Source organism: Corythoichthys intestinalis, chromosome 5, assembly GCF_030265065.1.
Source record: "Corythoichthys intestinalis isolate RoL2023-P3 chromosome 5, ASM3026506v1, whole genome shotgun sequence".
Classification (NCBI taxonomy): domain Eukaryota; kingdom Metazoa; phylum Chordata; class Actinopteri; order Syngnathiformes; family Syngnathidae; genus Corythoichthys; species Corythoichthys intestinalis.
The window spans coordinates 16299927-16325241 of record NC_080399.1 but is presented as its reverse complement, the minus strand read 5'-3'; the positions used below and the strand labels follow the sequence as shown (position 1 = coordinate 16325241).

At 39.0% G+C, this 25315-nt stretch overlaps 1 protein-coding gene across 2 annotated transcripts; it reads left to right on the top strand.

The window, feature by feature from the left end:
* The first annotated feature begins 6963 nt into the window (after positions 1-6963).
* On the top strand, positions 6964-14568 carry LOC130916014 (uncharacterized). Of its 2 annotated transcripts, XR_009063207.1 has the most exons (3): positions 6964-7190; positions 7275-14401; positions 14486-14568. XR_009063207.1 is itself a non-coding variant. In XM_057836345.1 (2 exons), exon 2 carries the CDS (start codon positions 7988-7990, stop codon positions 14006-14008), a length of 6021 nt encoding a protein of 2006 aa, XP_057692328.1. In that variant the 5' UTR covers positions 6964-7190; positions 7275-7987; the 3' UTR covers positions 14009-14530. The 2 variants fall into 2 exon arrangements, 1 of the variants encoding a protein (XP_057692328.1); XM_057836345.1 differs by having other exon boundaries at positions 7275-14530.
* Positions 14569-25315: the final 10747 nt, after the last annotated feature.

The window sequence follows — 25315 nt, the reverse complement described above, 5'->3', positions numbered from 1 at the left end:
AGCATTCATTAATGCCCATGATAGTGTCGTATGGCAGTCTTTTGACACCGCTATCAAAGAAAGTGTTACCTATTGATCTAAATAAATAAAAAAAAATAGCTGTACAGGACTTTAAGCTGCATTCTTCAAAATGAGGGAAAAAAGTAGCGGCTTAAAGTAAAAAAATTACGGTATATATTTTTTTTCATAAACAACAGCATGCACATTTACATTCCAATTAATACGGTTTTATTGTAAAAATTTGAATATTACTTGTGATACAAGACAATTTTTCAAACTGCATATGCATTAGTTTCCTTAACAAAAAGGGAGCGGTATTTTTGCTTTACAAAAAGAAAATCACAAGGGTTAAGGATATTGATAAATTAATTCTAAGAAGAAGACCCTAACTCCTAAATTATACCAAGTCTTTTAGGTTAGGTTCATACTGCAGATATTAAGGCACAAATTTGAGTTTTCGTTTTTTTCCGACTCGAGTCAGGCATTAACTTGACGGTCTGAACGGGACATTTCGCGTAGAAGTGGACCATTTCAAATCCAATCTGGGTCACTTTCATATGTGGTTTAAATTCGATCTGGGCCACATTTTTCCAGAATGTTGCGGCGGTATAAACTGTCAAGTCTCCCAAACCAGAATTCATGCAGCAATTACGTCAGCAAAGAGCGAGAAAAACAGGGCGCACGTTAGCGATGGAGCTGTGCATTAAAGTTAGCACCTAGCTTGAACGCGGTTTTGAGGAAGGAGGCGAGCTTGACAACAGTCATAAAAAAATAAAGGTGGAGGATAAGCCTTTGAATGGTCAGTTTTCTTTCTGTGCTCCAAATGACCAATATTTCAAGATTGCTTACAAGGCTGAGAGTCGGGGCAAACTCCACAGCACATCTCCGACTGCAAATTAGTGCGTATGCGTGATACTTGAACGGGCACAATGGACAAAGGCAGTCTGAACGGGCACGCCAAAAAACTTATATGACAAAAAAATTGTAATTGTGCTTAAGAACCTAGCCTTAGTCATCTTTTTTCTTCTTCATCCTAAAACTTAATGATGGAACGATCTGAATGTGAGCCAAATGTGAGCCTTCACTAAACAGCTATTATCTGACTGAATTCACTCACAAAGGAGACAGAGAAATGAGTCCATTTAGCGGCCGCAAAACAAATACCACACAGTGACTATATGGTAGGCCTGTCGCAATAACAAATTTTAGTGTGCGATAATTTATCTCATAAATTATTGCGATATGCGATATTGTTGCGCCCCCCCAATTTTTTTCTTTTAAACCAATTTACTATAACACAGTGAAAATACAGTATATATTAATAGATCAAGTACACCTATTTAAACGCGATAAATATTTACTTTTAAATTCAAAAATACTTTAAGAAATCAAACCTAAAAACAATAGACCATGCCTCTTAAGTAAAAGACAACAATATTAATACTGCACAGAAACACAGAATAAATAAAATGCGTTTTTCAAGAAAAAAAAATAAAATTGCACTTAATAACTTAAGCATTTAGGCAAATGAATGGTGTTCCATAGGGATGCAACGATTCTGTTAAGTCACGGTTCGGTACGATTTTCGATACGGGGGACACAATTTTCGATCCGATTCAATACATTTAATGATCTGAAAAAAAAAAACAATTATATATTTTGTTTCGTTTTTTTTTTTTTTTTTTTTGCTAATGAGCAAAAATTCAATTGCCATCATATGTAAACATGCATTTTAGTGCATAATAGTTATGTGCTTACTTCTTACTGATCTGAAAAAAATTCGGATAAAAGTGCTTTGAACAATCTTTACTGTTTGTAAAGTGAGGCGGGGCATACTGTTGATTGCTACAGCTCTCTTAGCAGCTAGGTTTACTACATGAGCAAGACATCCTCTTTGTGATCCGAATCCATCTGTGTCACGTACTGAATTAACAATATTTGCAACATTATCTATAGTCACTGGTATGGATTGATTTGACCTTCTTAATATTCCATTCAGACATGACAGTTTAGAATTCATCCATGTAGTATATGGACTACGTGTCCCATAATCACTCTGGGCTCACGTATCCAATGGCATGGGACGTAGCACATCTAGTTTGCTATTAAGTTAGCAAACGCCGCTGAAGTCACGACTGCTCATTACTGCACAACACCAGCATATAACAATCGACTTTCATAAACAGGACGAGTTTGAAGCACAGCGCTCTTAATTTGCCACTCAATGTTCATCATTTCCATTCAGCTGTCCGTTGTCAAAACGAGGTTGTTCGTAGCAGCCAAGTCGGTAACAATGTTTTGCCGGACTTCGTTGGAAATATCCAGTGTTGTGCCGAAAAATAGCCGCCCCGCGTGAAATGTCACTCCGGACGGGAGCGCCCACACGTAAACAACACCGGAGATGGTCCGCAGTCAATCCGGAGCACTGACGCGGCCGGTAAACGTTGAACAATAGGATATAATGAGAACGATTGGCTCCGGCGCTATTTTTGCCGGACTTGGAACGAAGATGCATTTTGCGCAGTTGGTAACAAGGAATCCGAAATTTTAAAAGCACGTCTGCCGCACGATAAATCGCAGCGCAAAAATTACCGCCTTCATTTTTATTTATCATGCGATGAATGGAATTATTGTATATTGCAACAGGCTTACTATATGGAACGCTAATACAAATGTAACTTCTCCTACATTAACGTAGCAAAGATTGGCTGACATTACAATTGTAAACATTGTGCCAGGATTGTGAAAGTATCAAAAATATCCAAGAAGTGCAATAATATGCTCATATTACAATGTCCATGAACAAATGCTAGTGGGCTAATGAGGCTAACCCACCCTAGATCTGATCAGTGAGTAAAATTCAATTTGTATTGTAAGATGGAAAGCACCAATGATCGGTAAGGCAATGGTTTCCAATCACTTGTGACTTTGACATATTGTGACAGCCAGAACAATTAATGCCAATGTATAGTAATTGTCTTGACTCAATAAAGGCATGGAATTAACTCCATCCAAGTCTCAGTGGTGTAATTAAACTGATCGACGTGTTGATTGTTGATCTTTATTGCGTTTACTGAGCAGATATCCGCCTTCATTTCCGATGGCTTCCTGGGTAAATAGTCCATACCCGGCCCCCACCCTTCCTTTGGCCCACAATTCCGAGACACTTCCTGTTGTAGAGCTGAAATGGCTCTGGAGTTTCCTCCGTGATCCCGAGTGTGTCAGTCACACAGGAGGACAGCAAGGAACTATTTTCGAAGCCTTTGGCAACAGTTGGCCCGCCAAGTCCCATGGGAAGGCATTTGTGTCCCTCTTCCCGTCTTAATTTGTCCCAGGGTAGATTAAAGACGAGAGCAGGGAGGCCCCCCCACTTATCATCTCCTATTTATGGAAGCCCTCACAGCAGAGGAGATTCTTGGAAAGCTAATTAAAGCCGCGGGCTTGATCGCTCTTATTGAACACACTACATCCTCAACTTCAGCGGAAATCACGGGAACGCTTGTTGTGTCTCCCATATAGCCGGAGAAGTCAGTCTGAATCATTTCTGGTAGGGTAGCGTTTATTCACGGTCTAACAGACACTCATAGTGTAGTCCTCCCCTCATGTAGACATATGCAAATTAAATGCCAGGTATTGCAAGAAAACTTTACTCTTTAACTAAACTTTAATAGAGATTTACAACATAATGGCAGCAGTGGAATCAGAAGCAAAGGGCAATTGCTTGATCTGATTTATCAACAATATTTCAACACACATCTACTGTTATGTAAGCCTACAGCTGCATTAATCTAGCTCATTATATGAGCATTAAACAAACCTCACTGAATGCAAGCAAAACAAACACGCACTCAAAAAGTTTACATGGAAACAAAACACAGACGTACCTTAACAGGTATAGAATTACCATAATTTCCCGAATATAGAAAAATATTAGAAGAATATAAAATCATGGTGCGCATTATAAACAGGTACATGGATGGAGACAGAAATATATATATATATACATATATATATTACATATATATAAACTGATTTTTTTTTATTGACACGGCTACGTTGTGTTGAAGTATGCGGCGACCCGTTGCCGACCATTACGGTACGTGACGTCACCATTTTGTTTCGGTAATACTTATAATACCGAATGATTTCGTCTGACTTAAATTCTGCTTTTTTCACTCTTCATAAAGCACAGAATTTAGTTTCTTAAACTCATTTGAGTTGACGTTTATTGCAGCTCCGAAACTCGGACCATAACAAACGTAAACACACACACTTCCTGTGTCCGTCAACTATATCGGTCCCTCGGGAAACTCAAACCCAAATAACAATAGTTCCTATTCTTACTGTCGTGTTGACAGCGATGAGCTCTTACGGATTTCTGACTTACGTTCTCACTTTCATTTTACCGTATCAATCCATGGAAGAAACATTTATTCATCAGGATGAAACGAGCAAGTTATACAGCAGCCTTTAAAAGAAAAGTCACATCTGTTTTGTTATCTCAAAGATTCTGGTAAGTTGGAGAAGTTGTCAAATCATATTACTACCGTAAATATTGTCAGTTTATGGTAATGTTTTGAACTACTTACTGTATGTGCGATGCTTGTGCTGTGTTTCACCAGTCAGCAAAATGACTGTATCTGTATCTGTACACGAGCTCTGTTTTCTTGTATTCTTCTATTTATTGGTGCTAAAATTAGGGTGCGCGTTATAAACAGATACAATAATTTCCCCTAGATTTTACAAGTAAATTTGGGGTGCGCATTACACACGGGTGTGCCTTATATTCGGGAAATTACGGTATACTGCACCACTATATTTAATGTTGAAATCAAAAGAGTTCAAAGATCAGTTTTTTTGGCGCAAGTGCAAGTGCAAAGTGCCAGTAAGGCACTTATTCTGTCCTCAATGTGTGTGGGGGTACACAAATAGAAGACAGCGAACATATCAGGCTGTAGTCTAAAGAGAAGTGAAATGCTGGGTAAAGTTGAATTGGCTTTACTTTGGTCATCTTTCTCTTGACAAGAGCAGTGATACTTTTTGCAAAACTGAAAACAATAAAACATTGTGTCAATAGTATGAAATAAAGTCACAAAATAAAGCAAAATGTGTCAGTTTGAATTGCAACTGGTAGTACAACTCGCAAGCAATGAAATAATGTTCCGTATTTTTCGGACTATAAGTCGCTTTTTTTTTTCATATTTTGGCTGGGGGTGCGACTTATACTCAGGAGCGACTTATGTGTGGAATTATTAACACATTATGATATAATTTCACATGTTATTTTGGTGTTTTGCAGTGACACTGATGGTTTTGTAAAGTTGTTAGCATGTTCTTATGCTATAGTTATCTGAATAACTCTTTATAGCTATGGCCACGTTCGCGTTCTGCCTTTGGCAGTGTATGTTCAATTGTATTATTGACTTTTTTATCTTGAAATGGATGCATTTAGTTTGTGGCGCTTTCACGCCCACGTGAGGGCGCACTCTCACTTGTTTACGTGAAGAAGAGTGCTCACACGTCAGAAGAAGACGGACAGCTGCGTAGCTCTGAGTGAGTGAGTGAGTGAGTGAGTGAGTGAGCGAGCGAGTTAGCGAGCGAGAATAGACGGCTGCGAACCTACTTTCATTGTTTATGCTTTTAAATCATCTCTACAGAGGCAACGCCTGCGTGTATCATCTTTTCTGTTGCTGTTGTGTATTTTCCACCTGCGATCGGACACTTAGAGCCAGTTGTGTGGTTGTTTGAACGATGTGCTAATGATAGCGAATGCATGCTAACCTGTTACTTATTACTAATAGTACCTAATTATCATTTATTTACTTTGATGCGAACCTGTTTTCTATCGAGGACCAAATTGATTTAGCAAATTGTACGGACGTCCAGCATTGTCTTTTGGGAGTTCGCTGTATAGCCAGGACCGAGCCGTAACGTAGGACAGTATATTCACATTTCGTTGTTCATGCACTGTACACTGTACATTTATTTAGCATGTTGTTCTCTATTGTATTTTTATATTAAATTGCCTTTCAAGATGACATGTCTGTTGTATGTGTTGGATTTTATTAAGTAAATTTCCCCCAAAAATTCGACTTATACTCCGGTGCGACTTGTATATGTTTTTTTTCTCTTCGTTGGGCATTTTATGGCTGGATCAACTTATACTCAGGAGCGACTTGTAGTCCGAAAAATACGGTAACCATATTTTAGCATAAATTCGAACAAAACGAAATATACACTTCTCCAATATACCACACAACGCAAGGAATATGAACACAAACAAACAACGTGATAAGATGGCAAAAACTGCTATGGTACACCGGCTGCAGACATTAGCTCATCCATTTAGCACTGTTAACCAATGTTTTGAACTACCATTGTGCTATGCTTGTGCTGTGTTTCACCAGTCAGTAAAATGACATTTCTGTATCTGTACACGAGCTCTGTTTTCTTGTATTCTTCTCTTTATTGGTGCTAAAATTAGGGTGCGCGTTATAAACGGGTACAATAATTTTCCCTAGATTTACAAGTAAATTTGGGGTGCGCATTATATTCGGGAAATTACGGTAGCATTAGAAATACAAGACACCACATCAAAGTTGTTTTCGTCAACAACGACGATAACAAAGATGTTTTGATGAACATTTTTTCAATGACCATGACGGGTTGATGACGAGTTAAAAACCTGGATTGGGAGACCAAAACATAATGAGATGAATGCCAGTTTTCATCCGACGAGACAAAAATGCGACATTGTTTTCTGTCGTGTTACAATGCGTCACATTTTCATATTCTAGGTGGAGTATGTCAGCTTGCTTCGTAGCAGTGTTTGGGTCGTGTTACTCAGATGTGCTGTGCGTCTCCCACACTCTCCTCACCGGAGTTTAGGATGTGTTTGAAGCTAGCACTCAATGTTACAGTCTCTCATATTCTCATTTATTTTACTTGCACTTGCACCTTTCCGCCATCTGGTGGTGATTTGTGAGTAGGAACTTAATTAGAGAATAACTGTTCTACTCGATGCTTTTTGGATGACGCAATCATTAAGCGAGGGAGAAGAAAAGGCGAGCGAGCGGTCGGATGGTAGCTAACTCCGTGCTGCTCTTTTTTGTTGTTCAAACTCCTAAAAAGACTGCATTAAGAAGTTTGGAGAAGAACTTTTTAGCTCCTTGTGGATGTGAGCCCACGAGGTTTGTGCACTTTCTTTATTTAATTTGCAATTATCTCTGTATATATTCTTAAGTGTATTTTTCATTGTGTATGTGTTTGACCAGTTCTCACGGGTTGCCAAGGCTTTTCAAGAGTTGTCAAGAGCGAATTAAACCCTGTTTTTTAATCAAACTTCGTGTCGTGCTCGTTGCAACATCCGGAGGGAGCTTCAGTGAGAACTCGCCAACTCCGACGCATGGTTTGATGAGGAAGACTGTGCCAGGGCGAGTGAGAGCTGTTCAACTCGGCGCATGGTTTGACGAGGAAGGCGGTGCCAGAGCGAGAGCGAACGACCATCGTGCCGCCATCTTAAATGACGACGTGAACTCCACCTTCACGAGTGTGACAAGATAAGCCACTTTTGAAAACAATCTTGAGTCATTTCATGGTGTAAAAAAAAAAAAAAAAAAAGAGAAACATTTGTTGTCAAAGGACTGTAATATAACGTATTCACTATTTCATACACTGTTTTATTCAATGTTATATGTGAGTTTAATTGTTTTTCCATTCATTTTTGGGGTGATTTAAATAGCAAATGTTTAATTGCTTTAGAAATAAGAAGTTATCGTGTGTAAGGTGTAATTGTTGACTAATGTATGTGTAACTATATTTCTTGAAATTGAATCTTTAATTTCCATTTGAAAATAAGGCAGTTTACTGTGTATGTAAATTCTAGCAGTAATTGTAAGTGACAAAACATTTTCAAAATATAGCCAATTCAAATATTGCGTTTTTTCACAATAAGTTTCAAGCAAATCAAACGTAAGTCAAACTAATAATGGCAACGTTTGAGTCTCGGTCAAAAAGCAGAGATAGTGATATTGAGCAACCACTTTCAAGTGAAGGTGCCAAAATTGACGTACTTACAACTCAACAAGAGCAACAAAGGAGCCAAAGAACCCGCAAGCTGACGGAAAAGGGCCAAGAGCTGCACGATGAGCTTGTAAGTAAAGCTACACGTCGATTTGGTGTTTTCTACGCAAAGTGGAAAGATGCTGCTAAGGATGCTAAGAAAGCCTTGAATGAAGGATGCTCAGAAGATCTCTTGCGTGAAATTGTAAACAATGTTACGGAAGTTTCAAAAATTGTGAACACAACTTATGATGAGTTAAGACGCATTGATTTTCCTGATAATGACACAAGACGAAGAATGGACACATGTGAAGCAGTGACGAAGACAATTATTCAATCTGCTGAAGAGTGTTTAGAAATGAAAAAAATGGGAAATTACGAAGAAAAAGTAAAAACAGAATTTGCGTTCAGTTCTGCAAATTCTGAAATGATGAGCATCAAATCATACATCACAAAGTCTTCAAGTCACTCGAAGGTTTCAAAACGTTCTAGTCTGAGTTCTGCTAAAAGACAAGATGCAGCTGCTGAAGTTGCAGCCAATGAAGCAGTCTTGGAAGTTCTGCTTGAACAAGAAAGCCATATTAAAGAAATGGAAAGACAAGAAGCAGAAATAGCAGAAAGGCAAAGAATGTTAGAAGCAAAGCGAAGAGAACTAGAGCGGCTAGAGACTATCAAGAAGCTGAAAGCAGCTAAGGCAAGACAACAAGTATATGAGCAAAGCGCATGTTCAGATGAAGAAATACATGAGCTGCTTCATTCAAATTTCAAGCAACAAAATGAAGTAAAATCGAATATAAGTGATTCACATTGTAAATCCTGCTCATCAACTCAAAATGTGTCTCATCCAAATCAAGAAATAAGTACTAAAGAGCTTGTCAAAGTCATTGCTGAGTCAATAAGTTGTAGTCGACTTCCTGTACCGGAACCAGCAATGTTCAGTGGGGATCCACTCAGATATAAAGACTGGAAAAATTCCTTTAAGACTCTCATTGACAGGAAAAATATTCCAGCTGAAGAGAAGACATATTACCTGCGGAAATATGTGAGCGGACCTGCCAGAAAAGCCATAGATAGCTACTTTCTGTTGGGCACAGAATCAGCCTACAATGCTGCATGGGCAGTCCTTGACGAAAGGTATGGCAATCCATTCCTTATATCCAAAGCATTCAGAGACAAACTTGATGCATGGCCAAAAATAAGCACAAAGGGCAGTATAGAGTTACAAGAGTTTGCTGATTTTCTTCGAAGTTGCAAGGCAGCCATGTCAGAGATTAAAGGACTTGAAATACTCAATGACTGCAATGAAAATCAAAAGATGCTGTCAAAGCTGCCAGACTGGCTTACATCAAGATGGAATCGGAAGGTGACTGAAACACAAGAGCAAAGTCAAACATTTCCAAGCTTCAGCCAGTTTGTTGAGTTCCTCAACATTGAAGCAAAAATTGCATGTAACCCCATAACATCTCTCCATGCTCTGAAACCAAGTGAAGCTGATAAGATAAAAGTCGTTAAAAGCAGAAACTACGAAACAAAGGTTTTGGCAACTAACACAAATGAAAAGACTTTCAATGTAAGTTGCATCTTCTGCGAGAAAGCTGGCCACAGCCTACAGAAGTGTTGGAAGTTCATGAACAAACCAATCAGTCAAAGACTTGCATTAGTCCAAGAAAAGAAGTTATGCTTTGGATGCCTAAAGTCTGGCCATCGCTCAAAGGATTGTGAAGGAAGAGAAACATGCGACACTTGCAGTAAAAAACACCCAACCTGTCTTCATGACGACCAAGCGAAAGAAGTGAGAGTGCAAGCAAGGACCAAAAAGACAAACAGTAGTAACACTTCAAATTCAAGACAAACAGAATGTGCACCAAACGACAATAATATTCCACAAACAAGTGCAGCAACATCTAACAGAATTATGCAAAATGATGAAGACACTCATACGTCTTCCATCATCCCAGTATGGCTGTCAAATGAAAAGGAGCCAGAGAATGAAGTTCTTGTGTATGCACTTCTTGATACACAAAGTGACACAACTTTCATACTTGAGGAAACTGCAAGATCTCTGAACACCACGCTTCAACCAGTCCAACTAAAGCTCACCACAATGTCTACAAGAAATGCCGTGATAGCTTGTCACAAGATATCTGGTTTGCAAGTGAGAGGATTTTATTCAAATAAATTAATTCCTCTACCTGATTCTTATGCAAGGGATTTCATTCCAGCCAACCTTGATCATATTCCAACTCCAAAAACAGCTAAGGTTTGGCCTCATCTTGAGCATATCGCAAATGAAATCGCTCCTTTACAAAGTTGTGATGTTGGCCTTCTGATTGGCTACAATTGCCCACAAGCACTTGTTCCCCGAGAAATAGTTTCAGGGAAAGAAAATCAACCATTTGGGCAAAGAACAGATTTGGGATGGAGTATAGTTGGCTTCGGCAATCCAAGTCTTGATTATGGCGATGCAATCGGTGTAAGCCACCAAATCATCGTGAAGCAAGTAATGCCAAGCATTCAACCATCTTCAAGTCTCACCAGTCAAGTCCACTATGTCTGTAGAACTCAGATAAAAGAAATGGTCACGCCTGCAGATGTCATAAAGATGCTGGAGTCAGATTTTGTTGAAAAAACTACACAGGACATACAACTCTCACAAGAAGACATCAGATTTATGGCAAAATTGAAAGAAGGTATCAAACACAAAGAAAATGGACATTATGAGATGCCACTTCCATTCAAAAATGAAAAACCTGATTTACCCAACAACAAAGAATGTGCCATCCATCGTCTCAGATGCTTGGAAAGAAAGCTGAAAAGAAACATGCAGTTTTACAAGGACTACAAAAAGTTCATGGATGAAATCATAGCCCATGGCGACGCTGAAAGAGTTCCTGAAAAAGACAGTGATAAGACACCAGCTTGGTATATCCCACATCACGGGGTGTATCATCCACAAAAGCCAGGTAAAATTCGTGTCGTCTTTGATGCCTCCGCCAAATTCAAAGGTACCTGTCTAAATGACCATTTGTTGACAGGCCCAGATTTAACCAACACCTTGCTTGGAGTCTTATGTCGTTTCCGTAAAGGTCATGTGGCGTTTATGTGTGACATTGAACGCATGTTCCATCAGTTTCATGTGTGTGCCAATGACCAGGACTATCTAAGATTCTTGTGGTGGGAGAATGGCGATGTGGAAGCACCGGTTGTCATTTACCGGATGAAAGTACACCTTTTTGGTGCAGCTTCCTCCCCCGGTTGCGCCAATTATGGACTCAAGCACCTAGCCTCTGAAGGTGAAGGACATTTCAGTGACGACACCATCAAGTTCATTAAAACCAACTTCTATGTCGATGATGGGTTGGCAAGTGTTGACACTGAACCTCAGGCTATTGAGCTAGTAAAAGAGGCACGTGAGCTATGCAGCAAAGGCAAACTTCGTTTGCACAAATTCATCTCCAACAGCACCAAAGTCCTAGCTACACTCCCAAGTGAAGAATGTGCTGTAGCAGCCAAAGACTTGGATATGGCACTAGGTGAAATGCACATAGAAAGAGCGCTTGGCGTGCAGTGGTGTGTTGAGTCGGATGAGTTTCAATTCAGGATTGTCGTCAAGAAAAATCCACTCACACGAAGAGGAGTTTTGTCCACAGTTGCGTCAGTATTTGACCCACTGGGATTTGTGTCGCCCTTTATCCTGCTGGGAAAACAGATCCTGCAACAAATGTGTCGGGATAAACTCAGTTGGGATGACCCCTTACCAGACAGTTTGAGACCTCATTGGGAATCATGGCTTCTTGACCTACAAAATCTGGTGAAAGTTAAAGTCCAAAGATGCTACATACCATCAAGCTTCAAGGTTCAGCACTATGAACTCCATCATTTCTCCGATGCAAGTGTATCTGGATATGGAATGTGTTCCTACCTTAGAGCAGTAAGCACAGCTGGAGAAGTTCATTGTTCCTTAGCAATGGGGAAATCAAGAGTGCCACCTTCTAAGGTCACAACCATACCACGACTTGAGTTGTCAGCAGCTGTAGTGGCTGTTCGCACTGGTGACATGTTGAAAAGAGAGCTGGAAATTACACTGTCAAAAGAAGTGTACTGGACAGACTCCAAAGTTGTACTCGGGTACATCAACAATGAAGCCAGAAGATTCCACGTTTTTGTTGCAAACCGTATAGAACGTATCAAACAAAGTACAGAGTCAACGCAATGGAGCTATGTGGTCTCTGAAGAAAATCCAGCAGATCATGCGTCAAGAGGGTTGACAGCAGAACAGCTCCAAAGATCAAATTGGTTCACAGGCCCTGCTCTTCTCTGGCAGAAAGTTGTGCCCAGTGTTGAAGTCAAGGTGGGAGAGCTATCTGTTTGTGACCCAGAAGTTAAAAATGTTCAAGTTCTGAGCACTCAAGCAAATGAACAAAGGTCACTTCTTGATCGCCTTTGCAAATTTTCCAACTGGTCAAGAATGATTAAAGCTATTGCCAGACTTACACGATTCCTGAAGGACAAAAAGAATCCCAGGAAAGGATCCAGTCAAGCAAGTACTCTTCAAGACAGAAAGGAAGCAGAGGTACTGATCTTAAAACTGGTCCAAGACACAGCATTTTCTCATGTTATGCAGTCGCTTAAACATTCAAAGACAATGCAGACTGAAGACAAAGTCAACAAGCTGCACAAGTTATGCCCATTCAAAGATGACCAAGGCATTCTTCGAGTTGGAGGACGTCTTACACATGCCACTTTAGATTCTCACGTTAAGCATCCAGTGATTCTTCCAAGAAAAGGTCATGTGTCATCGCTGCTTGCTAAACATTATCATGAAAGAGCATACCATCAAGGAAGAGGTATCACAGTAAATGAACTTCGTTCCAATGGCTATTGGATTCTCGGTTGCAGTAAGCTTGTATCATCACTCATCTTCAAATGTGTGAAGTGCAGAAAATTCAGGAGACGCACAGAACAACAGATAATGGCAGATCTCCCTGAAGAACGAATGGAGACCAGTCCACCGTTCACATATTGTGGGATGGACTCCTTTGGTCCTTTCTACATCAAAGACGGTAGAAAGGAGTTGAAGCGCTATGGTTTGGTAATCACCTGCATGTGTTCCCGAGCCATACATATTGAAATGCTGGAAGATTTGAGTACAGATGCCTTTATCAACGCCCTACGTGCATTCATTGCCATTCGAGGTCCAGTTCGACAGATAAGGTGTGATCAAGGCACAAATTTCATCGGTGCCAGAAATGAGTTTGTGGACGCATTCAAAGAAATGGATCAAGGCCAATTGGAAAGACTTGAATGCGAATTTGTCATGAATACCCCAGCATCAAGTCATATGGGAGGTGTATGGGAACGGCAAATTCGCACGATAAGAAGCGTGCTTGGATCCATCCTCGAACAATCTGGAAAACAACTAGATGGGCCATCACTCCGCACATTCCTGTATGAAGTAATGGCAATTGTCAATAGCAGACCACTTACAACGGACCATCTGTGTGATCCATCAGGCCCAGAACCCCTAACACCGAACCACATACTCACGATGAAATCAACGATCATTGCACCACCTCCAGGGAAATTTGTAAGAGAGGATCTTTATCTTAGAAAAAGATGGCGTCGTGTTCAGCTCTTAGCAAATACTTTCTGGACGAGGTGGAGAAAGGAGTATGTCCTCAATCTTCAAAGAAGACAGAAATGGACTAAGGAACGCAGAAATGCCCAAGTCAATGATATTGTGCTTCTACAAGATGACTTAAGCGCACGCAACCAGTGGAAATTGGCAAAAATTGTGGAAGTGTATCCTGGACAAGATGGAAGAGTGAGGAAAGTGAAACTACTCATGAGTGATTCAACTCTGGATAGTAGCGGGAAACGCATCTTGAAACCTGTCTACCTTGAAAGGCCGATTCAGAAGACAGTGACACTTCTAGAAGCCGAATGATATTGTCCAGCCTCACTCATTGCCATTAAAATGTTTATTTAATATAACTTCAAATAGTTGTTATAAAAGTTCAGACCTTTAGTCACGCAAAGTAATCACAAGTGATTGGTGGGAGTGTTACAGTCTCTCATATTCTCATTTATTTTACTTGCACTTGCACCTTTCCGCCATCTGGTGGTGATTTGTGAGTAGGAACTTAATTAGAGAATAACTGTTCTACTCGATGCTTTTTGGATGACGCAATCATTAAGCGAGGGAGAAGAAAAGGCGAGCGAGCGGTCGGATGGTAGCTAACTCCGTGCTGCTCTTTTTTGTTGTTCAAACTCCTAAAAAGACTGCATTAAGAAGTTTGGAGAAGAACTTTTTAGCTCCTTGTGGATGTGAGCCCACGAGGTTTGTGCACTTTCTTTATTTAATTTGCAATTATCTCTGTATATATTCTTAAGTGTATTTTTCATTGTGTATGTGTTTGACCAGTTCTCACGGGTTGCCAAGGCTTTTCAAGAGTTGTCAAGAGCGAATTAAACCCTGTTTTTTAATCAAACTTCGTGTCGTGCTCGTTGCAACATCCGGAGGGAGCTTCACTCAATCTTGCTTCTTTGGCAACACATTGTACGATTTGTTTTCTTATCTTGGCAAGAGAGAATATGCATTGTTGCTTTAGCCTTTCAAGGGTACCACGGATAGAAAGACATGTAGTTCTTAAAAGATAATGTCAGTACGAGCTATAATATTTTAAATATTAAAACCCCTCTTAATGTTTTTGTTTTATGAAATTTGTAAAATTAAAAAAAAAAAAAAACGTCGCAAGGCGGTGACATCACATGGGCTCCCTGCCGTGCTTCCACAGTGTCACTCTTTAACTATTTAAGGTAGTGATTAAATATGCCACAAGGTGTCAATGGAGAGTTTTGAATTAATTAGAGATCAAGCCAATGAGTGTGTTTTTTTCCTTCGACTGACGCCGTAGTTCCCTGTGAACTGCGGGTCTATTTACTTTACATTCATTTGAATGTTGTCTTCATAACGTACAAGACTCCTGATAATGGCTACCAGCATCATAGTTTGTATATTGTGACTAAATATTGCCATCCAGTGTATTTTTCAGCTAAACAAGCTAAAATGTTTGAATAGTTTGACCAAAGTCTGAGAAAAACACAGACAAGACTGAAAAAGCAGTTTCTAATCTTGCACCCCTCTTTAAAATAAACTGCTGTATTTTAAGCCAAAACAACTGTTCTGATTGATAGAAAAATATATCTATATGCTGCCATAGCAGATTCATAGCGCACAAAGCCTCCGAACTATTTTAATTTTGTCCGTTTTACCCTGAAAACTCCCGTTTACAGACGCGCCAGCCTGAGAATGCTCAGTCTTCTTTCATTGCTCCAAATAAGCAATATTTCAAGATTGCTTACACGGCCGAGAGTCGGGGCAAATTGTCTGTATGTGTGTGCGTCATGCACACAGTGCGTGCATGCTATCAACCTATATAAACTTCGAATATAAGACTAAACGGGGATTATTTAGGTCTTTAATTGATGTCCTCTTTTTGGAAATCAAAATATGATCACTCTAGAACAGGGGTGTCCAAACTTTTTGCAAAGGGGGCCAGATTTGGTGTGGTAAAAATGTGGGGGGCCGACCTTGGCTGACGTCCTTTACGTAGAACAATATATTTAAGCAAATTTTAGCAAGCCATTGAGTGTGGCACATTTGCTTTAATATTTTTCTAAATTAATAATTTCAACAATCTTGCAACTAGCCTTTGTGGCGTTCTCTTTCGACTCTCGGGCATTTTCGAAATACTGCTGCTGTGAAATCAAACTAGCTTCAAGTTGCTTCAATTTCTCGCTGCGTATCTTCCCTGTAATCTTGTCGTACATGTCAGATAGTCTTGTTTGGTAATATCGTCAAACATTGAAATCTTTAAAAACAGCGACTGTCTCTTTGCAAATGAGGCAGACACAGTTGTTGCGTGTTTTAGTGAAGAAATAGTCTAATTTCCACCTGTCCTTGAAGCGTCGGCCGTCGCAGTCAACTTTCCTTTTTTTTTGTTGATTTACGCCATTTTAGAAAATGGAAGTAATGGGTCACACAGGGTAATGTTGCTTAGCCCTTAAATACCTGCAACATGAGGCAATTATCACAGAATCCAACAATTTGAAAAATAAGGTCCCAATGAAACCTTTTTTTCAAATTTGTAAAAAGAAAAGTCAAAATGAATGTGTAATAAGCGCTCTAATATCTATAACCCATGCTAAATCATGTTTTTTTCTCATGGAACCTGCAGATGCATGAGTTGACTTGCATCCATCATTTTTTTTTTCCAAAAAGAAATGTCAAAGTTCTAAATTAGTCTCAAAATCATTAAATTTTCGGTGTATCAAATGTGATACATTTGGCAATAACCAAATAATACCTTTTAGTGGGTAAATGAGGAGCAACATTTCGTGTGTAAGCTACTTCATATGCTGGTTGCAGTACTGCTGACCAATTTATTAAGTCTGTGTGGGGGCCAGACATGATTGATTTTATGGCAGAGGCTGGGGGCCGGATGAAATTTGACCACGGGCCGCATTTGGCCCCCGGGCCGGACTTTGGACTCTGCTCTAGAATGATGTTGAGCAAACATGTGTAGTCGTTTGATGCTCCTGCGCATGCAGGTCAGTTTGCTCAGCTCATCTCGGACTGCGAATTAGTGCGCATGCGTGATCCTTGAACGGGCTCAATGGCCAAAGGCAATCTGAGCGGGCACGCCAAAAAAACAAATATGACCAAAAACTATTGGAATTGTGTATTAAGACCCGCGGTATGAACGTAGCCTATGATAAGAAATATAAACACACAATCGCGCACCTTCCTCATTTGTGATAATTTGTCTTGCAAAAGAAATATGCATTTTAATCAATAGCATTGATCATTGCTTTCATCTCCTCGAGGAGAGTATAAAAGAATATGGCGGAAAACACTGAAACACACACAAGACTGAAAAAGCAGTTGCTGCTCTTGCACTCCTCTTTAAAAGAAACTGCTGTATTTTAAACCAAAACAACTTATGTTTGATGGAACAATATGTCTATATGCTGCCATAGCAGATTCATGGCTCACTAAGCCTCCAAACTATTTTTAATTTGTCCGTTTCACCCTGAAAACCCCCGTTTACATACGTCGCGCAACTGCTTTTGTTTCAACCTAGCCATAAAACGAAGTAATTATTCAAATTGTCTGTCATTTTTAGCTTAGAATCATTAGTTGAGGTCTAATATTTAACTTAAAAAAAAAACGACTTTAAAAAATTATTCACTCGCATATTTTAAACTTTTAAACAAATTACGTCACAATGAAAAAAATGGCGTCTGTAAAAAAGTCACGGATATCTACCTCATAACTATCGCTTAATTGTGTTTTTTTGGTTACTGTCGTATTTTCCCCGCTATGTTGGATGATAAATAATCGGTCCAAACAAAAAAAAAATTGAAAAATAACGTTTAAAAGGGTAACTATATAAAAAAGAGAATCTCAACCACTCCTTGTTGTCTGCGATTTCTGCATCGCGACTCTTGTTATATCACCATGCTTCACCCATAAAATAAAAAATAAAAAAAATCCGGCTGTGGCTATTCACAGCTGTTTCTGACACTCAGTGATACATGCGACATGGAGTTTTTGGTCCGAAACAGGGTAAGTACGCGATAATATCTCTGTAAAGTCATGGCGTCTGTAATTCTGCTCTCGTGAGCTCTCACCTCCATATTTTGCAGTTTAAAAAACGTACTTTTTTTAATGCCCTCCTCTTCAAAATTTTTGTTGCCTCAGAAAATTGAGATTTTAAGCTTTCCAATGATGTATCACACATACGTATCGGACAATTTTGAAATTTGGCCAAATTGGGGGCCTCAGAGCTGAACTTCAAGTCACCTGAGTGTTTTCCGCCGTATCTATTTTGATTGTGAATGCCAGTTCTCTTAGCATTGTTGTTTAACTGTGTGAGAATAGGGCCTCATTAATACAAATTGAAGCGCTTTTTTTTTTTTGTGAACATTACTTTTTTGGGAGAAATTATTATTTTTTGTTGTGTTTACACTATATGATACTTATTTTTGTTGTGAAGGAGTTGCCGCCGCTTTTGCCAATAAACGGCGCAGTCCACTGAACGCCTGTGTCCACTCGCCTTTCTCTGCCTTTAAGATCTCAATGTGCAAAGTAAGGCGTCATTATAATCTGATAGGCATTCATAAATTTATTCGTTTTCGTGCCGCTTATTTACCGGGAAGCAACCGGCAGAATGATCAACAATCTAGACATCTGCTTTTACGTGACAAAAATAAGGTAAGACGTCATTAGACAGCATTAGAGGTCTCGGCAGAGGCAAATGTTTTCGTGTGTGATGCACAGCCCGGGCTATAAGCAAAAATAATCAAACTGCTGTGTTTCACTGTATGCCCTAGTCATATGTAAAGCACACGGCAGCTCTGGATGCTAACTATCTCAATAATAATATTGGAATAAGTTGGATCCAAGGGCGTAGGTTTGGTCTCAACATTGGTAGGGACGCTTTTACCTGCATGTACATTGTTTGCTGGGGACGGGAAATTAAAAAGACCAAACAGATTGGGTACATTTCTCAAAAATAGCTGGTTAATAAATAAAAATAAAAAAAGTATTTATTTTCATAGGGGGAAAGTCATTTTTCAAAATGCTTGCAGATGCTTGGAAATTTACTGTGGATGTGTTTTTCTGTTTTTTTTTTTTTTTTTTTTTTTTAAGGGGGGCATTATAAAATGTATATACGCTGCAAATATAATTTTTTTTTGTAGAAAATACATTTTAATCATAGAATAAATGCACAAAATGCACAGTTGAATAAAAGTTGACAGTAGAAAACATACGGAAGACACCTCTCGAAGCAGCTTTCTACTTTTACAGGTTAAAAGGTTCACACAGTCTTATGTTATGCTAACTGTAATGCAAGTTGGGCTTTCAGTAGCAAAAATAGTGGTGTGTTCCCCACCTCTACAACATTGACATATTTTTACAATACTTACAGTGGCTGCTGCTAGCAAAAAAAAAAAAAACCTACTAATCCCTCCTCTTCAATGAGGGCGGAGGAGGCGGCATATTGACATGCATTTCTGTCGAGATTGTGTGAATGTGGGGATTCTAGTCATCAGCCAATCAAACGTGCATTTTAGGGGGAAAAAATGGACCGGCACTACTAAGTGAAAAGGGGTAAATTGAAGTCCGAACATAATGAAAGTAATTAACTTAGTAATGGTAGGGTTAATTCTATCCTAACAACATAACACATAACTCTCCTCGTCACCATTAGAAGAACGTTCGTTATGTCGGATTCGTCGCTGCAACTAGAAACAAAATTGTCCGCCATCATCGCCACCATTCAGTACTAAGCACTGAGCCGGGTGTTTCCTTGTTGTGACGTCACGCACACAATATGCTAGATTTCCGGGATCTCGGGCGCCAGTCGTTTTAGCTTGACGATCGATCCAAATTTCTATCATTTTCATGGTGTTACAACGATGTGTGTAAATACACGAAGTGGCATGATATGAATCCAAAAGGCATGCGTTTATGGATAAATGATGGAATATTAGCATTTCCCCAGGTGTTGTAATACCCTTTAAAAGTTGCTGGGGACCATTTGAGCATCCTGAAAAGTTGGTAGTGTTATGTCCCTACCGTCCCTATGCAAACCTACTCCCTTGGTTGGATCACACAATAGTTAACCGTGAAAATCTGCAAACAGTTTTGACATCAAACACGCTCCTGCTCTCGTCAGTAGAGCGAACTTGACACATGAACGCAACTCGACCCCTTCACGTCTTTTGCATTTGCTGTACTTCACATGTTCCACTCCTGTACAAATTGGAAGGGCAGAACCGAGGACATGTAGTTAGACGAGTGACACGGTGGAAGTCAGGCAGCTTGTCCATGTGACGTCACCGCCCTGCGACGTCAACAAAAATGGCGACCTACTAGTTAAAATAATTTTACTAATTTTATTAAAACCAAAACATTAAGAGGGGTTTTATGATCAAATTATTATAACTCGTACTGACATTTAAATTTTAAGAACTACATGTCTTTCTATCTGTTGTACCCTTTAGAGGTCTGTGCTGAGTTATCATCACCCAATAAATGTAACTCATCACATTAGCATAGCATTCACGTTTGCTTTAGAATCAACTTTAGCGTGGCGAGCGTCCTTTTAAAAGCTTGGACATATATTTCATGGCTTCCAGATGGTTTACTTGAAAATGAGGTACTGCTTTTCTTGCTGAGTGTGTATTCTCATCACGAATTTGGCGTTGTCCTTGTAGATGCTATAATATGCTCGTTTGTCTGTGTTAATTCGAAATTGTTGGAAACCTTTACTTTTGGACTAAAACTTTTGTATTGTACAAACAAGAAACATTTTGAGTAAACGTAGACTATAATTAGACAACATTTGTATAAGATTTCGTCGACGAAAACTAGACGAAGACAAACACATTTTGAAATGACTAAAATACGACAAGACTAATAAATATTTTCGTCCAATAGATTAAGACAAACATTTAACGGGCTGCATAAAAACAACACCACCACATTGTAGCATGGGGAAAGACACTTATCGCAAAACAAACAAACAAATAGGACTGCAGTCACTGCACAATAAAACAACACAAACTATTCAAATACAGGTTGTCCGCGGGTTACGACGAACTAGACTTACGCGATTTCCACTTTACGATGCCTGCGACTCGTCCTTTTTTTTTTTTTTAATGTTGATTTTTGTTCATGCTTTCATATTGGCGCAAGAAGCGTAGCGCAGGTTGTACTTCCGCACACGAGAGCATTTAAACACATGCGCAGACACGGCAGTGATGGCACACGCACACATGAGGAAGCAGCGGAGTGAAGACATGACAGGCTGCGCGCACATTTGTGGCTTGTGAAGCATCCAGAGGCGCCAGCTGTATATAACCCCTTTTGTACTGTTTATTGTGCATTCTTAATTGTGGTTGAATACCTGGGGAGAGTTTATGTGATTGTTTTTGATGAGGAAGCAGCCGAGTGAAGAGGTGACAGCCTGCGCGCACATTTGTGGCTTGTGAAGCGTCCAGAGGAGCCGGCTGTATATAAGCCCTTTTGTACTGTTTAATGTGCATTTTCAATTGTGGTCGAATACTTGGGGCGAGTTTATGTGATTGTTTTTGATGATGTGCTGACGCTAACTGATACATGCTAATCGTTTGTTATTGTTGTATCAGCAGCTACTTGTAAATGCAAATTTGAATTGCTGTTTTTGATGATGAGACTGATGTAATTTAATTTTATTTATTTATTTCCATTTCATTCAACAAGTGTTAATGTCATGAGCAGCTGAATAAAGTCAGCAAACCACACGGATGTCTGACATCGTCATTTCAAAGCTTAGCTCACTGTCTAGCTAGGACTTTAATGGCTTGGCGAGGACAGTCCAATGATGTATAATACATGTTTTTGGATAGTTCTTTTTTTTTTTTTTTTTTCTCCGAGTTTTTTTTTTTTTTTAAGGTATTTATTTATTGGATAGTTTTTATTTATTTAGATGGTGTTTTGAGGTATTTAGAGGGTTAATTCCGACATATGCGAAAATCATGATTACATCGCCAGTGCAGGAATGGAACTCGATCGTAAACTGGGGACTACCTGTATTAGTTTTATAAGCACTTGCGTCTTTGTTTGTTGTACAAAATTGTGATTATTTGCTGTATAGACACAAAATTTCTATCTTAAGCCCACAGGCTGTCTGGTAAATCTGAAAGAAGTTGGGGGGGAGGGTCACAAAAACTGGTCTAGATTCCTGATAATAGGTTTGAAAAAATTGAGGGACCATGAAAAAGATTTTGCAATTTAAAGGTATGAGCATTTTATAAACTCATGATCATAGCCAAAGACTAAAAGCCGCTAGAAATAAACACTCCTCCTTTTATAGCATATCACACATCACATGCTGTACATTTTGTATGTGTCAGTGATTCTATTCATTTAAAAACGAGTCAGCTGTTTTATCCTTTAAAATAGATTTGATTTTATTAAAAGCCACTCTCACATACTGCATATTTAACATTAAAACTCAAATCAAGATATAAGAAAATACAACATGATAACACGGGCCAGCATTTTTCTTTTTTTTTCTTCTTTTTCTTCTTTTCTGTTGCATGAGGTCACCAAGTATTATTTTTGCTGCATATTAATCATTTCTGGGCTATTTTGTATGTGCTGGCTGTATATTTAAACATTTCACTTTCCAATCATTTTGAATTGCAAAAAAAATCTTGAGTTGCAAAAAAAACCCCAAAAAACTATAGTTTACTTAAAAAATTCAGCACCCCAAAATTACATAAGAACAAGTATTTGCATCAATGTAACATTTTTTTGTTGACCAGTCTAATAAATGAATAAAAAATCTTTCTAAATATATCTTTGAAAACAAGCAGTTCTGAAAGAGATCAAATGTATTGTACATAAATGTTAAATCTAACTGAACTGTACTTAACAAATACATTAGAAAAAAAACAGAACAGTAATTTAGACGCTTAGACACCATGATAAAGAGCCCACTTTGTGGATCACTGCTGCATGCTATTGAATGACTCCGAAATGCACTTCTGTTAGGTGCACTTATATAATTTTTCTGACATTTATGTTCAATCTTTTCAGAAACTAAAACACAGCATAAACTTGACGTAACCACTCTGTCGAAAAATTCCATGTGTGCTTAATGTCACATGCATACATAATGTCATGCATCCGTGGAATGTAGCCCTGTTTAATACAGCACGTCAGATGAAGACCACGTCTGTCTTTCAACACCTTGGCATTTTAATACCTATTTAATGGTGTGCGTGCATTGTATATGTTCCGTGTTCCCGATGTTTTTCCTAGTTTGAGATGCATCAAGAAACATGTTGTTCTTTTGCTCGGCACTTTTTGAAGTGACTGCTTTATTCTATTCCGCTAGAAGCCAAACAGAAAGCTAAATCTGATCAGGAGTGAAGTTACACATTCTTCTTTCTAATGTCCTTTTGTCTGCAGCTCGAGTGCAGTCCCACAGAATGAAACAGAAAATAGGACATTGAATTATCAGATCGCTTTATGGATGGAAATTGTACATTGAATAACAGCAGCTGTTGCTGTAATTTGTTTGTTTCATGAATTGTGACCAGAGGGTTTATTGTATATACAGTAGATATGAAGCACATCACTTTTACAATGGGTTGAAATACATTGTGAGCACACAGCGAGTTTATGATGTAGACTTTTAAGATTATGCAATGTGCACTTAAAGGCATCTGTACAATATTATATGAAGTAATGTTTGAACACAGCTTTATGGAGCATTTTTGGAATTTAAGAAAAATCGACAGGCGCTCTCAACAGTGTTGTTTTCGTCAGTAACGATGAAACGAAAATATTTCGTCGAGGAACAATTTTTTAATGATAATGGCGAGCTGAAAACGTGGCTTCGGAAACTACAACATAAGGAGACGAATGCTAGTTTTCGTTTGACATGACGACAACAAGACGAAAATGCGACATAGGCTAGGTTCATACCGCAGATCCTAATAAACAAATCCGAATTTTTCATGTTTTTCCAAATCGAGTGAGGCATTAACTTGACGATCTGACCCGGACAGGTTGCAAAAAAGTAGACCATATCAAATCTAATGTAGGTCACATTAGTACGTGGTTCAAATCTTATCTGGGCCAAATTTTTCCAGAATGTGGCTGCGGTCTGAACTGTCAAGTCTCCCAAATCGGAATTCATGCAGCAATTACGTCAGCATAGCGCAAGAGGCACAGAGTATAGCAGCGATGGAGCTGTACATTAGCGTTAGCGCCTAGCTTAAACTCTGCTTTTGGGGAAGAGGCGTGCTTGACAACAGTCATTAAAAAAATTAAATTGGGCCGGGGGTAAGCTTGAGAATGCTCAGTTTTCTTTCTGTATGCCAAATGAGCATGACTTTATTTCAATATTGCTTATATGGACGAGAGTCTGTGTAAACTGACCGTATGTGTGTGCATCATGCACACACAATGCAAAACACTGGGTCTTAATTAAAAACATTTGTAAATTTCGTTTTTTTAAACTGTTGGTATAAACATTTTAAGAGTATGCCTCAAAAATCAAATTTCCCCTAATAACATGGATTTCTGACAGAAAAAGCTCCACTCATTTACAAAGACAAAAAATTTTTTTTAATTTACAATCTGTATTTACTGCTGAAATTTTTTACCCGATTAAGATGATTTACTCTTAAAAATATGTTGGAAGTCAAGACACACTATTCATTCCACCAAAATTATCTGGGTCTTTGATAAAAGACCCAGATAGTGTTTTTTTGTTTTTAAATGGAATTTCTTTGGCGCGCCGCACAGCCCGAACTGTTTGACCGATCGGCACCGTTCAAATATCGAAACGACCGGAATTTTCACTCGCAGGGAATTTTTCGAACGACCCTGAAAAATTTTCCGTTCGCCCTTGAACGCCGATTTTACGGGGAAAAAAAAAAAAAACATCCAAAAATGAATCTAGTCCTACAATTTTTGACCAAATCACATAATTTGTACATCAAAAATTCTGAGACGGTGAGGGGCATAAAAGTTGTATACAGAATAGACATGTGCCAGTTACCGGTTTCACGGTTTACCGTGGTGTGAAAACGTCGCGGTTTCAAAACCACTAAAATTTTCCGTCATACCTTAGTACGGTATTCACTATTTTTCATGTGCCAAAATGCAGCCGAAGTGGCTTGGTGCGGCAGCGCTCACCCCTTCCCGTTTGTTGTCTTGAGTGTCAGTGATGCTATTCTGCTAAACAGCCAGCAAACCCACAAACAAATCCTCCAAACACAAGGCGTACTTTTCTTCAATTTATTGAGCACTCAAATCGTGGTGAAATATACAAATGAATACATTTAAAACGTTGTACAATTGTATTTTTCCACGTGTGATTAGGTTCAACAGGATAGCAGTAGCACCATTAAAAAGTTCGCCAAAAACAAAACGCACATTTTCCTTTCAAATTCAATATACAAACTAACTAAAACTTACAAAGACGAATATTAGCCTAGGCTAAGCTGGGAGAGCAGCTTCGTTGTGGTTTTATGTCTCACAGCCGCTGAGTGAGAGACAAGCTTGAATGAAGGGGGGGAAGAAAAAGAATCGCGTCAAAGATCGCGAATTGAGAAAAGGAGGTCTCACTCCTCACTTTTATTTTTAGATGAAACCTTTCCTCAACAATATTTACATTTTAAC

Excerpts from the sequence above, each read along its gene's own strand:
- LOC130916014 (XM_057836345.1), top strand. The coding sequence starts at position 7,988 with ATGGCAACGTTTGAGTCTCGGTCAAAAAGCAGAGATAGTGATATTGAG.